The following is a 16243-nucleotide window of genomic DNA, read 5'->3' on the forward strand; positions in this document are numbered from 1 at the left end:
CTAATGTGGCGGTATTCATCACCCAGGCCCCCTGAAGCAATACACGCTAAGGTAGTGTCCTCAAGCCGTCAAGGCTCCAGAAAGCAGTGGCTTTTCTTAGTTTGGACATAATAGTCTCAAACTGTCTGGACGCCTAAAATTAGGCCATTGCTCAGCTAAGAAAACAGTGACTCTCCCGGATACAAGCAGGGTCTGACACACAGTCCAGACACTGAGAGAGGAAATGACAGTCTCAGCCTGACCTGTGACAGTATCTGACCCACAAAAAATGCACAGCTTGAAAGCCCAAAGTGGAAGAACGAATAGTCACAGTGTTTTCAAAGCGGAAGGGACAACAACTCACCCCCCATCCTCCAAATGTTTGTAAGTGAAGGCCAAGAGGTCCGCAGCTCTGCCTGTGCCCTCACACACCACCACCGGCTCTTTGTTCTTCACCGTCTCCCATACCAAGAGGATGACATTGGGGCCTCCTTCCACCACCAGCCCCACCACAGGCACACCTTGTCTTGAGCCTGTTTCAGGTCACAAATAGTACCACACTGTTACAGAGTTGTCCTGTCTATGTCAGCCAGCCACATGGATTTCTACACTTAAACCCTTCAGCTACCACGAGTATTTTCCTGCTTCATTAAATCAAGACCAAATCAGAAACCTGGACTTCAGACAAAAGGCAGCACAAATATGGTGAGGGAATCTTCAAGCTTTTGCCAGGTAAAAGATCAATAAAAGCTTTCAACAATAACAACAACAAAAGGGCCTGAAAACTTTTTAATGTCTCATTGTTGCAAATTCTAAAAGAATTTAAAAATAAGCAGAACTATATAATAGATAACAGTGTCTCCATCATCATCAAAAACAGCCAAGCTTTGTCAGTTCAATAAACTTTTAATGGTGGGAAGGGCAACCCTCAATGTCTTTTCTATTTCCACGTGGTACATCTTTCACTATTTGAATTTCTTATCATGATTAAATATTACCTTATCAAATAAAGGAGACAAAAAAAGCTGCAGCAACTATGGGGCCATTCTTTTATAAAAGCTACTAAATGGAAAAGTTATAAAATGACATTTTATAGTAATACATGCTATGTATATTTTCAAAGTCCTAGATATAAATATGTATTTTATAGATATATATGCTCATGACTATATGTATAGCATGTTCTATAAGTGAACAGAAATATCTGAAAGAATATACCATAAACCACTTACAGTGTAGAAGATGATGATTTGGAAAAATGTTTAAAAGTGACTTTTTGGTACTTTGAAACAAATTCTAACTATAGAGCTGAGGTTGGCCTTTATAATATATCCTGCATGTTACTTTTACACATATATATACTTTTACATATAAATTGTGTGTGTATATATATATACATATATATATATATATATATATATATATATATGGTTTTACTTTTACAATATTTTATCCTTGAGCAACAGAGAAGTTACATTGGGTAAAATGTCTTCAGGGCCATGCTGTGGCCTTCCTTGTGTCATCGCCTACTCTCACAGATAGTGGGTTGTGGTAGTTTGAACGAAAATGTCCTCCATAGGCTCCAAGAGAGTGGAACTATTATGAGGTGTACTCTTGTGGAGTAAGTGTGGCCTTGTTGGAGGAAGTGTGCTGCTGGGAATGGGCTTTGAGGTTTGATATGGTCTGTCTGCTGTCTGCTGATCTGGATGTAGAACTTTCAGCTATCTCTCCAGCACCATATCTGCCTGTGTTGCCAATGCTTCCCACCATGATGGTAATGCGTAAAATCTCTGAAATTATAAGTCAGCCCCAACTAAATGTTTTCTTTCATAAAAGCGGCCATGATCATGGTGTCTCTTCACAGCAATAAAAGCTTAACTAAGACAGGAAGTAAAGCAAAGCATACAGGGGTCTACACAGGCTGACTTTCAAGAGAAGCTTGTAAGCACAACCCACTTCCTGAGGTTCATAATATCCTAAGATCTTGGTTTCCAGGGGCTGCTTGGGCCTCTGCTCCAAGTACATCTATCCTCTGCAAAGTATTGGAAAGTAGAGAGGAAGTAGAAAGATATTTAGTTTCTAGTGGGGTTACCTATACTGACAATGCTCCATCCTATGTCTCTAGTGAAATGAAGCCGTTTTTGCATATTATAATATAAAATATATTACAAGTATAACGCACAATCGTACAGGACAATCAGTTATAGAGAAATCAAATTGTACTTTTTAAAAGACACTTAACAAACATAAAGGGGTAACAAAGACAGTCCCAAGATAGATCACAGAATATTTTATCAACTTTAAATTTTTAAATGCTAGTGAGCAAAAAACTACAGTTGCCGAGAGACATTGGATTATGGAAAAAGCTGCTGAACTAAATCAACCTGTTTATATTAAGAATGTCCTTTTTTTGGTTTTGTTTTCTTTTTTTTACACAGGGTTTTTCTGTGTAGCCTAAGCTGTCCTGGACTCGCTTTTGTAGACTAGGCTGGTCTTAAACTCAGTGATCCGCCTGCCTCTGCCTCCCTTAGTGCTGGGATTAAAGGTATGTGCCACAACATCCAGTTTATTAAACATGTCTTAACTTCAGAATGGAAGGTAGGAAGTGTGTTGTGGTGGGGAAAAGGTTTTGTCTTTGTTTCAACAGGAGAGAAGAAAAGCTATGAATTCCTTCAAAATTAAAGAGTAGATTTGACCAGAGGAGACATCCTGAAGGTATAGGCAGGAAGAAAGAATCCAAGAAAAACAAAAAGACAGGTAACATAGAGTGCTGATCCCTCTCCATGGGAACAGCTCTAAGACTGGCCGAGACATGAGAAAATGTCTCTGCATAGCTAATAAATACGATTGCCTACAGAATACTCAGGAATTATCATGCCATCCTTTCATAGAGTTGGGATTTTTTTTTTCCTAAATACCAGTCTCAGGGCTTTGTACATGCTAAACTCTACCAGTGAGCTATACCTCCAAGCCTAGAGAAAAAAATTAAGAAAATCTCTTAGATTCTACACAATAGCGTGGACATTAAATTATGCTATTGCCAAGAAAATATATTATTCTTAATAAAGACTGAAAGACTATCAAAAGAAACATTGACAACAATTTTATGCCTAAGAACGGTGTGTGTGTGTGTGTGTGTGTGTGTGTGTGTGTGTGTGTGCATGTATGTGTGTGAAAAACTTCTAAAAATTTATATGTGAAAATGTTAATGGTTTTGACTGCAAAATTGTAAAAAATCATTTAATGCATGCTCCCCAAGTGTTAGAAAATGCAATACTTTACCACCAGAAAAAGAAATCAATAAGAGCATTTTGGGGAAGAGAAGAAAAAAGAATTTTATTCCTGCTAGGGATAACTTAAGTCAATAACTTATTCCTTCAAAAATAAATACATTTAAAATTGTTTTCTCTAAAACTTTCTTATTATAAAATTTAATCAGTAGGAGGGACAGGACAAAGGTTGACCAGTAGGTACCAAGCTGAAATTACATAAGACTTCAATAATTCCAGTGGATATTATACAGTAGGATGAGTATAGATCAAAATAATGTGGTGTAAATGTCATAAAGTTCATAATAAAGACATGAGAGATGTTTAACCTGATTAAGGCACTATACAATGCATTCATGTTACCGCAATAATGTATACAACTTTATTTTGTGAGTCTGTTTAAGAAGATACATTCAATAAATATTTTCAGTTAAAAATTTAAAATTCCAGTTCTAGGAAGGCTCATTAGACACCTGCTGGCTGCTGGCTGCCAATAAGAACCAAGAAGACCTCCCAGTCCTCCATGTCCCTCTCCCCTGGGACCTCTCATCAGGGTGCATGATGTGGAATTCCCAAGTAATCAATAGAAATATTATGTTAAAAAATAAAGGACTGAAAGTTGAAAAAGATAGTCCAGCCTGAGCTATATGGGGGGAGAGCCTTTCTCAGAAAAATAGTCACTTAATAAAAGGGATAAATACATAAAGGGAAGCAACTCAAGACAGTTTCATTCAGAAGGAAAAAGAAACAGACTGTCAAATCCTGTAAACAGTGTAACCACATATATGGATGTAACTTAAAGAGTTGCTTCAAGCCGCTGTTGCCTTAACTACCCACCACGATGGACCATCCCGTGGAACTGAGAGCCAGAACTTGCTCTATCCTTAGGAAGTTGCTGTTGTCAGGAGTACTTCATCACAGCATCAGCGGGGGGAGGTGGGGGAATAAGACAATATTGAACACATTTTTCTCAGTTTTTACAACAATAGTTATAAGTAAACAAATCCTTACACTTAAAAACTTTAAAAGCTTAGCAGCTGATAACTCTGTTGCCCAAGGTCACAGACAGCAAAGACAGACTTGTCTGTGTCTCATACCTGCTGTGGCCTCAAAGGAACAAGAACAAAACTAAAAGGAGCTCCTTTTCCAGACAACACTCAAAGGATGCAAAGAGACAGAGCCCCCTGCAAGGTACAGATGTCTCATGGAAGACTTGGTTCAGTGCAACTCAGGGCCCATTTAGTGATGCCGAAATAAAAGGCCTCCAACCCTCCCGAGACCCTTTCTGTAAGGGCTCTCTAACTTGCCTGCCTACTCCTGTTCCACAAATGTCAAAAGGCCGCCTATTATTTCTCCTCCGTCCTAACGTCCCCAACAATTCTGTATAAGCCTACGTCCTGCCTTCTTCTATCTTTTGGCTCACGTGTGTTAAGTGGCTCCTCTAAGGCAGCAAACCGCTTAGGTCTGTCCACCCTAAGCAAATGACAAGGAGGCTCCTTATTTACCGGCAAGCCCCAGCCAGAGGCCGACCTCTGATGGAACTTACAGCTGTGTATCTTCTGCATTGAGAGATGATTCTCCAGGTCCCGCCTGAGCTTCATTTCGTTTCCGTACTTGCCCACAGTCCCATCGTCACACAGGATGAAGTGGGAGTGCATGCAGTTGAGTGTGGTGAGCTTGCTGAGTGGGTTACCCAGAGTCTGGTACATGCACACCACCTGAGAGACAGCAAAGGCAAGAGGGTATCAGAGCTCCTAGTCCTTCCCCAGACTTCACTGATCTAAACCTTGTCCCTATGCACTAACGGAGGACCTTTCCAGATTAAAAGTCCAGTTTACTATTTAGGACAATGTTTCTCAACAAGCATATCTTTTTTAAAAAAATGTCCCGTCTCTTATAGGTCAAATGAGGTACTAGGTCAATATGCACCTCACAGTGCATGAAAAAGACATGTTCCGCAGTACCCACACTTACGCTCCCCCTTTCAACAGGATAAGCACACAACCACGGGATTTGGTGTTATGGTAGTCATATCAATAAAATGGGTCTAGGTACTGATTCCTCATTTTTGTACTTACCTTGTTTCTGGCCACTAAACTTTAGTTCAAGGTTGGATACCAGGCCAAGCCTACACTTCTCTTCAGAAGTTGTTCTAGTACACTTCAGAATATCATTTTGGCACTGTCTTCCACATATTCCAAATGAAATGTGGAATAATAAGCAGCTACATGGCGTCAAGGACCTTTTACATTTGTGGACTCTCCCTTAAGCCGCTGCACTTGTTATTTCCATATGTAAGACCAGCCTAACTTTAACTCTGAGTAATTTCTATCTCCCTTTTCTCGTGTATGAGTGAGGATAATGCCCATTCCAATGGCACGGGGTTTCTGTGAAATTTCAAAGAAACAACGGGCACTAGACTTTAACAGTTAACTTTATAATTCAAACTACAAGTCTAATGCCATGAACCAAAAAGAAAATCATTGGTAGGTTTACTACATGTTTTGTATTTATAGAAAGTGAGGATAAATAATACAAAGTAAAAACTGGGCGAGATGATGAATACTGGCAATATTATTGCTGGGCTGAATTATAATAGTGGGCAAGGAGGTGTACAGAGATCACAAATCTCATAAACAACCAGAGAATATAATCAGAAGACTTGGCTATTGCCAAAATGGAGAGGGAGGGGTAGATAAAAATGAGTTCCATTGCACCCTGTTGGTAAAATATAAATTTTTACCACTCTCTAAAAGACAATGTGTCGATGTACACAACTGCCTCCAGTTATTCCTAGGGAAATAAACAATCTAGGATTAAGTTGTATATTTTATTATAATATTAATAATATTGGCTGAAAATCTGAGAAACAGGAAACTATGTAACTGGACAATCAGGGGGATAATTGACTCAATTATAGAACAACAAAATACTATTAGCCATGAAAAGTCAAAGTCTGTTTACTGAAGCCTAAACAACAAGAAATTTCTCTAGGAAAAAAAAATCAGGTACAACTAGCTCATAATGCCTTCCTTTGTACTAAAAATCAAGAACATTCAAAATACTAAGAATATATAATTATATTATATATATAATTTATTATATATTATATATAATTATATAATTCCTGGTTGTTTCATGGTTCTTCTTACTCTAGGTAGTTTATTGTATACATATGTAATAATATAAAGGTATATATAAAAATAAGAAAATATTTAATAAAAAAATAAAAAGCTAAAAACAAAAAAAAGTCAAGAAAGTTGTGAGAGCAGATAGAATTTTGTTCAAGTACTCAGGATACAAAAAGGCTCCACTTGACAAAAATGGTACCTTTGAACATGAATCATCCATCACTCACTGGATGAATGGATGGGATGATTGGAACACTTCAATTTAAACTCATGAGCTTAGAACAAAGCCATTTCCACCTCTGAAGGATGATAGGTGAGCATCTCAAGGTTTTGAAAACTTGCCAAATAAGGTATCGCATATTATTCTGCTCTTCCTATGTTCTTGTGTACCATGAGATAAAATAGCTGTTAATGAAACATGTTGTTCTTTATAGGATGTTTAAGCTAATAAGTATACAAAGAATGCTATGATTAAATATCATTTGTAACCTACGTTGGTTTTGGGTTTTGGGTTTTGTTTTGTTTTTTGTTTTTGCAAGTTGATACAGGCTAGAGTGATCTGAAAAGAGGGAACCACAAATTAACAAAATACCTTGATCACATTGCCTTATAGGCAAGCTATGGAATGTTTTTTGATTGACAATTGATTTGGAAGAGTTCAGCCAGCTATGTGTGGTGCCAACCCTGGGCAAATGGTCTTGTGGTGCATAAGAAAGCAAAATGAGCATCTCAGAAGGAGTAAGTCAACATGCATCATTCCTTCATCGTACAGTTTATTGAAATTCTGATATTTAATATTCAATATCTTTATCAAACCCAGAAAATTTCAGTTATGAATAACAAGTCCTAAGCACTTACACACCTGTTAGTATGAAAAACTGAACATTGTTCATTATACTTATTTTAACTTAAGAATTCTGTTGCAAATGGTGCTGGTCTAACTGATGTCTATATGTAGAAAAATGCAAATAGATTCAAATTTATCACCCTGTACCAAACTCAAGTCCAGGTGGATTAAGATCCTCAACATAAAACCAGACACACAAAATCTGTTAGAAGAAAAAATGGAGAAGAGCCTTGAACTAATTGGCACAGGAGACAACTTCCTGAGCAGAACACCAACATCCCAGGCACTAAGATCCACAATTAATAAATGGGCCCTCATGAAACTGAAGAGCTTCTGTAAGGCAAAGGACACTGTCAACAGAACAAAGCAATAGCTTACAGATTGGGAAAAACATCTTTACCAGCCCTACATCCAACAAAGGGTTAATATGCAAAATATATAAAGAACTCAAGAAATTAAACACTAACCAACCAAATAATCCAATTTAAAAATGGGGTACAGAATTAAACAGAGAATTCTCAACAGAGGACTATCAAATGGCCTAGAAACACTTAAAGAAATGCTCACCTACATTTACACTATGGAATACTACTCAGCTATAAAAAAACAAGGAATTGTTGAAATTTGTGGACAAATGGATGGAACTAGAACCAGAGGGTTCTAGAAACCTACAAGAAGAACATCATGATGGGTGGACCGGGGACCGGGGGGAGGGCTGCTCAAACTATTGTACTAACCAAGGACAATACAATAGTAAACATCGAACCCCTACTCTGATCTACACAATGGACAGGACATTCTCCATAGTTATGTAGAGAGCAGGGACTGACTTTGACATGGACTCTGGTGCTCCATATTTGACCACCTCCCCTTGGTGGGGAGGCCTGGTGGCACTCAAAGAAAGAATAAGCAGGCTACCAAGATGAGACTTGATAGCCTATGACCATATAGTGGGGGTCAAGGTCCCCCTCAGTCATAGACTAAGGAGAGGGGAATAGTGTGAAAGCGGGAGGGAGGGAGGGATGGTAGGATACAAGGGATGGGATAACAATTGAGTTGTAATCTGAATAAATTAATAAAAAGTTTTTAAAAATGAAAGAAAAGAAGAAGATCATAATGAGAGAGTTAACCCAGAAGCAGAAAGACTCAAATGGTATATATTCACTTATAATTGGACACTAGCCCAAGGGGCATGTCCCATAAAAGTCTTCATTTACCAGGAAATTGTGATAGATGTGAGAACATCCTATTGGGACTCTAGGTGAAAGAAGTATGGGAGAATGGAGAAATAGTAGGATCCAGAGGGTCCTAGAAACCTACAAGAAGAACATTGTGATGGGCAGATCTGGGCCCAGGTGGTCTGCTCAAACTATGGCACCAACCAATGTCAATATGTGCAGTAAACATCGAATCCCTACCCAGATTTAGCCAATGGACAGGACATTCTCCACAGTTGAGTGGAGAGTGGGGACTGACTTTCACACAAATTCTGGTGCCCCATATTTTACCATGTCCCCTTGATGGGGAGGCCTGGTGGCACTCAGGGGAAGGATAACAGGCTAACAAGATGAGACTTGCTAGCATATGATCATATAGAGGGGGAGGAGATCCCCCTCAGTCACAGTCACAGGGGAGTAGGGGGAAAGCAGGAGGGAGGGAGGAAGGGTAGAATACAAGGGATGGGATAGCAATTGAGATGTAATATGAATAAATTAATAAAAAAGAAATGCTCACCATCCTTAGCTATCAGGGAAATGGAAATCAGAACAACTCTGAGATTCCATCTTACACCTATCAGAATTTTTAAGATAAAAAACTGGCAAGGATGTGGAGAAAGGAGAACGCTCCTCCATTGCTGGTGGAGTGCAGACTTACACAACCACATTGGAAATAAATCTGGTACTTTCTCAGAAATTTGGGAATAGTGTTACCTTAAGACCCAGCTATACCACTCCTGGGCATATACCTGAAAGATGTTCCACTATACACAAGGACATTTGCTCAACTATGTTCATAGCAGCATTATTCATAATAGCCAGAATCTGGAAACAACCTAGATATTCTTCAACCGAAGAATAGATAAAGAAACTGTGGTACATTTACACAGTGGAATACTATTCAGCTATTAAAACAAGGACATCTTGAAATTTGCAGGCAAATGGATGGAGTTAGAAATGATCATCCTAAGTGAGGTAACCCAGACCCAGAAAGACATGCATGGTATATATTCACTTGTAAGTGGATATTAACCCAAATTTGATCTCTGAGAGACTCCGCCCAGCAGGGAATTAGGACAGATACTGGGACTCGAAGCTAGACTCTGGGTGGGGTGCCGAGAGTTTTAGGGAAGAATGGGGAGATGGAAGGTCCAGGAGGGAGCAGGAGCTCCACAGGGAGACCATCAAGGCCTGCAGATTCGGATACAAGGGTCACCTGCACAAACGGATGCACCAATTGAGGACAATGGATGCAGAGACACAAGACCGTCAGTTTGGATGTAGCCGATGAACAGCTGGTTCTCCACATTGGTGAGCCGGACTTCTGCTGAACCTCTGACATGCACTCTAGTGCCCATGATTTGGGCATTGCAAAGAATTCAACCCCCAGAATGCACATTTTTAAAAAATCAGGGTGCTATGAGGTGGGATAAAAGCTAAGTGTGACAGTACATGTTTGTACTTCCAGCACTGGGGAGACAGAGTCGGCAGCCCCTGAGGTGGTCTCGCTGGCCAGTCCAGCCTACTCAATGAGATCCAGATCAGTGACAGACCTTGTCTCAAAAGAAAAAAGGCAAGGCATGTAGGGCACCTGAGGAACAATATCAAGACTGTGTTCTGGTCTCCACACAAGTCTACATACCTATATGTGCACCTGTATGCACACATACATACATCCTTACACACACATATTCCTACACACATACACACACATACACTCTCACACACATTCACTCACTGTTACACACACACACACACACACACACACACACACACACACTCAACACACAGGAATGAATAAAACAGTGTATGCTGGGGAAAGAGAATTAGAAGGTGCCAGCTAAACTGTGATTTGTACCCTGTGCAAAACACTGCAAGGATCCATACATTTAGCTGTGTGAAGAACGGACCCGCTGAAGAATCTGACAAGGAGAATAGCACGGTCCAATTTGTACCCCATAGGAATGATTCTGCTTTTGCACTGAGGCTAGACCACAACAGAGGACAATAGTGAGAGAAAAGAAGATGCTTACAGGTGTTTGTATGTCAAAGCACGGCCACTTGGATCTGCCTCCGCTTGGAAGGGGGAAGAAGTCAGATTCCCGGGATATTCCAAAGGTAGAGCTGAGAGTTGATTGATAGGGTGGGTTTGAGGCATAACACGATAGGGTTGCCCTAAACTTAACCCAAGCTTTTTGTCTTAGGAAGATACAAGATGGGACTGGCATCTTGTGAGAGAGGGTGACAGCTGCAGTGGGAAGGCAGATGACAGTTTGGGATGTATCACATTTGAGGTGACTTATCAGACATTTGGGTATATTGGAAAGTAGGCACTTCAGAGGCTTGCTCATTTTCCTCTGTTGTGGAAAGCATTGTCTACTCACGTCTTTTCCAACCAGTTCTCTCTGGTTCTCAATGACACCCCAAGGAGGGATTCCAACTGTACAGATTTTCCTCAGAGACATAGAAGAGTGGGCTTTTAGGGCATCCCCAACGTGCTTGGACACTCCTATGGAACAACCAGAATAGAAATTGAAATTCCGCTCACAGAGCATGCTGAGCAGACTCTCACAGACACAACGAAATGATGATGTGAAAACATCACTTTTAAGCTAGGCTCCTAGCACGGTGGGTTAGATGCTGGCTTCTTGGCTGTCTCTCTCTCCTCTCTTAACCGCTCTTCCTCTTATCTCTGAGCGAGGACCTAAATAATTCTCCTCTTCCTTAACAAATTTCTAACACTGGACACTTCTCTTGCCTTGCCAGAGGGTCCCGTTTACTGCTTGGCATCATGAGGATTCTAGTATTCTCCCATGAACCAGTAAAATACCATGCAGATTAACTCTGATGTAAAGGCATGTGGCTCAGAAATGGGCTTTTGGTTTGCATTGTTTTGCCTTTCTCCCTAATATCACCACATGTCCTGTGAGCGCCACAGAGCAGAGATTCAGTAACAAGCTACCTGACGCACGCACAGTTAGAGAGAAGAAGGAGAGAGGAAGGGAGGGAGGGAGGGAGGCATGAGCTTTACCTGAGTTTATGCCTTCTGTAATGATCCATGCTCCTGTGGTCTCTGCAGCCTTGACCAGACCCTGGCTAAAGGTCTCTTTGATCTTGGAGGACATCTTGAAGTTCTGGAGACCCCCGTGGACAGAGATCACAAGCTTGGGCAGTTCCATGTTCCACTCCTTCACCATTAAATGCAACAGGTGATCCGATTTTGTATCACAAGAAGTTCTAATGTACTGGAAGGACAGCACACAGCCATGAACAGAAGGCAGGGAAGCATGCAAGTCAGTAGAGACAACGAACACACAGCAGGGCCACTGAGGTGGCCACAGCCTGGCAGGATGTGCCCAGGGCCTCTCTCAAAGTTTAACTTTACCTAATGGTAATATTTGTTTTTAAAGGTGCCACATTCCCTCCAACTTCCTTCTGGGAATTGTAAATCACTACAAGGAAGTTGGTTTGGCCTCCACAGTTCTTCAGAAGGCTGGAGATGAGGCAAAACCACTTCCTCAGTCCCTCAGCAGAGCCATCTGGAGAGGGCTTTACAAGGCCGATGAAATGCGGCTTTTCATAAATGCCACGGCTTTGCATTTACTTGATCCACTTCATGTTTTTGTAAAATTTTAAAAATTCAGGAGCATGAATATTTATGCTATCTTTTTTAATGCACCTGCTAATCATTTCTTTGTATACAATTATTCCCCTGAGGAAATTTTTTTTCAAAATAATCACCCTCATCTGTGAGAGTCTCAGCCCAAAAAAGAAAGAAAGAAAGAAAGAAAGAAAGACAGAAAGAGAGAGAGAGAGAGAGAGAGAGAGAAAGAAAGAAAGAAAGAAAGAAAGAAAGAAAGAAAGAAAGAAAGAAAATTAGCAATGTCACATCAGAGAGAGCCACTGAGTCACTGCAGCTCCTCTGACATTCCTGGGCGTGACTGGCTACAGGCCACTTAAGTTTTGCACAGTGAGGTGAGTTTGCCTTCCTCAAACAGAATCCTAACCAACCACAGGGATAAGCCAGCATTATGAAAAGAAAGGTGGGCATTAATAGGAAACCATGAATTACAGGTCTATGTCCTCTCCCAAAAAACAGAAGGAGAGAGAGCATGGGTGGAACCACACACACAAGCAAGTACAAATGAGCACAGTGGCCTCTAAACGGATGACAGCGACTTAAAGTGTGTTACCGTTCATCCTTCAACTCGCTACTATAGGACCCCTTAATTTCATAATTAAAATATTGGAATTTCTAGCTAACAGCTGTCATAACACTGATGAAGAATAGTAGGCTGATCATGAACCCATCTGCGAGAGGTGCCACTGAGATGCCAGGCGTTACAGCACACTGCAGTAGCAGGGCAAACACAGGCAGACGCTTACTAGATGGTCTTGTTGCTGAGACCAATGGCGAGGGCAAAGGAGCAGCCTGGGTTCTGCCTGCCTACCCGTGCCTCTAACTCTTCTCTCAGGTGAGCTCTCTTCGCCTCTAAGTCCTCCCCCATACTCTCCATATGGACTATCCAAGGAGGTGCTCTTTCTTATATAAACATTGATGAGGAACTAAGTTATTAGCACTGGCCTCTTCCGCCCAACGGACGACTGAACACCTCTCTTCTATTTCTTTTCTAAGTGACTCACTCCTCTGGACAGAAGCTAATAGACAGATTGTCTCAGATCCGTTGTAGAATGAGGTGAGAGGGATTCTGGGAAGCAAACTGAAATAAAACAAAAAATAGCCTGTCTCTTTAGTGCTCTTCATGTAAGCCTGAAGGATAGAGGAAGCCCAGGCAGCCCTACCCTGCTGAGACACGTAGTAAAATGTACTCAGGTAAATACATTGTAACGACAGCCAAAAGCTGAGTCTAAAGCAAGCTAGTTGTAGGGACTGCAGAGATGGCTCAGGGGTTAAGAGCCCTAGGTGCTCTTCCAGAGGACGCAGGTACTCAAGTCCTACCACCCACATGGAGAGTTATAACCATCTGCAACTCCAGCTCCAGGGGGTCTAGTGTTCTCTTCGGACCTCCCTGGGCACCAGGCACACATGCGATGTGGACATACGTGCAGACAAACATCTGTAACACTTAAAATAAAGGCAATAAAAAAAAGCTAATCATCAAGAGATACGTCTAGCCATATTTTCAATTGTCCTGAATGTCCTTTGACCTTTTCACAAGCCAACCGGCAGCTTCACTGGGCCCATTCACCTTGTTCCCCTTCAGATCTCAGCTTAACACACACCAGCCTGTTTTCTCGACTTTTGAATGCTTTCTCACGGCACACAGTGTCACCTCATGGAAGGGGCTATCTTTTTCACATTCGCTCAAACAACCCGTGTTACATTCTCACGGCACCCTCCACTTCGTGATGTATGCATATTTCTTTCCTGTTTCCCTCAAGCAATGTTAGTACAGGAAACCTATTCTCTTTGGGCCATAAGGAGTAGAGAGGGACACAGTGAGTAATGAATGCACAGAAAAGGAAGTACATGGAGGTGGCTAGAATAAACAATGCCTGCGGTTGTGGTACAATAAAGAGAGTTCTTGGCTTGCACATAGAAGGTCCTGGGTTCTATCCCCAGTATTGCAACAAACAAACAATAACAACGAGAGAAAAACAAAAAGACATATATATATATATATATATATATATATATATATATATATAGAGAGAGAGAGAGAGAGAGAGAGAGAGAGAGAGAGAGAGAACACCAAGTGTTCTTTACCTGTTCTTCTACAAGATTCAAGTTCAATTCTTAGCACTCACAGTAGGTGGTTTACAACCACCTGTAACTCCAGCACCAGAGCATCCAATTCCTTCTTCTGGCCTCCACCAGCACCCCTACACATGTGTCAGACACACACACACACACACACACACACACACACACACACACACACACACACACAATCTTAGGGGGGAAATGACAAAAGAAAGGAGAATCAAACTTGAAGGAAAAATTGCGCAGAAGGGGTTTGGAAGATGAGGGGGATTTTTTTTCTGCCAACAAGAAGACATATCCACTACATGTGCACTGTAGCTCTATGAAAAGGAACATCTTTTTCCATCCAGCCATTTGATAGTCGCCTGCAGAAGATGGCTGGCACTCAGCTTTCCTAGGGTAGTTCCACTTGGGACATCTGCTGCTAAGAAAACAGCAGGCCATTAATTCTCTCAGAAGAGAGCAGCTGAGGGACAGCTGGCCTCCTAACACTGTATGCTAGAGTTTGGATCTGCAGTATCCCCAAATGCACACCAGTAAAGGCCCACACACCAGCCTGTGGCAGGCGTGGGAGATGGTACAAGCTATAGAAGGTAGAGCCCAGTGGGAAGAAGTTAGGACAATGGGGTTGCAGCCTGTAAAAACATTGTTACCCTTGTCCCTGTGCCCCACTTTTTCCTGGGTGCTGTTTAAAATCGGGCTGTGCCGTGCCCAAGTCACTGCATGTCGTGGAAAACCACAGTGCTACAGGCTGCACCTCGCCTGAGCGACTCTGTTTTACAGGGGTCATTTACCGCCACTTTGCCTGTAAATGCGCAGGTGGGGTGACTCTTCACATTGATTGGCCACACAAATAGCCCAAGGAACAGACTGTGAAACATACCCCTAAAACTTAAGCGAGTACAACTCTACAAATTTATAAAGTTCACTGAGACCATATAAGGGCACATAGCTGTATTAAAGTCATATCAAGAAAGCTAACTTTGAGAACTTACTAAACACACCATACTGAAGAAGGGGTAGAGCACCCTTACCGGGACTCCATGATGCCAAAACCACCTAACAATAAAGTGATGATGAACTCTGAAATACTGTCATCTGATCACCCTCGGCATGTGCAAAGGGACTACTGTCCCAGGAGCCTCAGCCCAGCTTGGTCCCCACTGTTAAATTGTCATCCGTTCACCCATCTGGACCTAGTCCTATACCTGGAATGCAGACAATGCCCCTCATACCTAAGGGAAGAGAGGACAAGGGTGGATTTGTCAATGACATTGACACCTTTTCAATGAAGCCACGTCATGTGGCTCTCTGGCCTTAGATGTACATTGGCAGGGTCTTTTGTCCAAGACTAGTGAAGTGGTTGGGTGATCAGCAGACCTTGGAGTGGTAGATATGCTCTCCATCTTGGAAGTTAATGGTGCCAAAGGTGTCCGTAGGGCTCTTCACTGTGTGCTTCTCAACAGACCACTGTTCATTTCCATTGCCTTCAACAGCGGAGAGGCTCCAGGCATAATCTAGCCCATGATGTTCATGAATCAGCCGGCCACAGTAACACCTGAATTCAGGAAAACAAGTCACTCAGAGTGGAAAATTGGTGCAGTACTTCTAATCTTAATAACTCTTAAAATTTCACATTAGGCTCACTAAACTTGGCTGTAAGCTCCTTTACCCTGTAAGCCATCTCACCAGCCCATACTTCTCCTTTGTAACACGGATATATACTCTGTCAACCATGTGATAAAGGATCATAACTATATGTAACTGGACTTTATTTCTTCTCTCTCCTCCTCCCTCTCTCTCTCTTCTGTTGTTTCATTTGTTCATCTGGCTTTTTTTTTTTTAAGATAGAATCTCACCAGGATGCTCTAGCTAGTATTGAAATCCTGCTTTGGAAATAAGTGATTCTTCTGCCTCAGCCTCATGAGTAGTTGGACCACAGAAGGTGCCATTAGATGTGACTCTACATCCTTTTAAATAAAAATAGTTGGGATGAGGGAAACAAAAGCTTTTTCTATTGATATAATGTTTCAGTGTTCTTCATCTATTTTTCCCTTCCCTTTATAACTCTACTA

The 16243-nt window shown here is 41.4% G+C and overlaps 1 protein-coding gene across 7 annotated transcripts in view; it reads right to left on the reverse strand.

The window, feature by feature from the left end:
• TRPM6 (transient receptor potential cation channel subfamily M member 6) overlaps window positions 1–16243 on the reverse strand; it is a 132121-nt gene that overhangs the window by 86929 nt on the left and 28949 nt on the right. For all 7 annotated transcript variants that reach the window (XM_084773777.1, XM_084773778.1, XM_084773776.1 and 4 more), the window contains 5 exons: window positions 15549–15726; window positions 11475–11688; window positions 10828–10952; window positions 4795–4966; window positions 344–512 (listed from right to left, as the gene is read on the reverse strand). In XM_084773777.1, coding sequence (XP_084629903.1) covers window positions 344–512; window positions 4795–4966; window positions 10828–10952; window positions 11475–11688; window positions 15549–15726 — 858 coding nt within the window. The remainder of the gene's footprint in view (window positions 1–343; window positions 513–4794; window positions 4967–10827; window positions 10953–11474; window positions 11689–15548; window positions 15727–16243) is intronic.

The sequence above is a fragment of the Acomys minous genome (assembly GCF_964271855.1).
Source record: "Acomys minous genome assembly, chromosome: 2".
NCBI classification, from domain to species: domain Eukaryota; kingdom Metazoa; phylum Chordata; class Mammalia; order Rodentia; family Muridae; genus Acomys; species Acomys minous.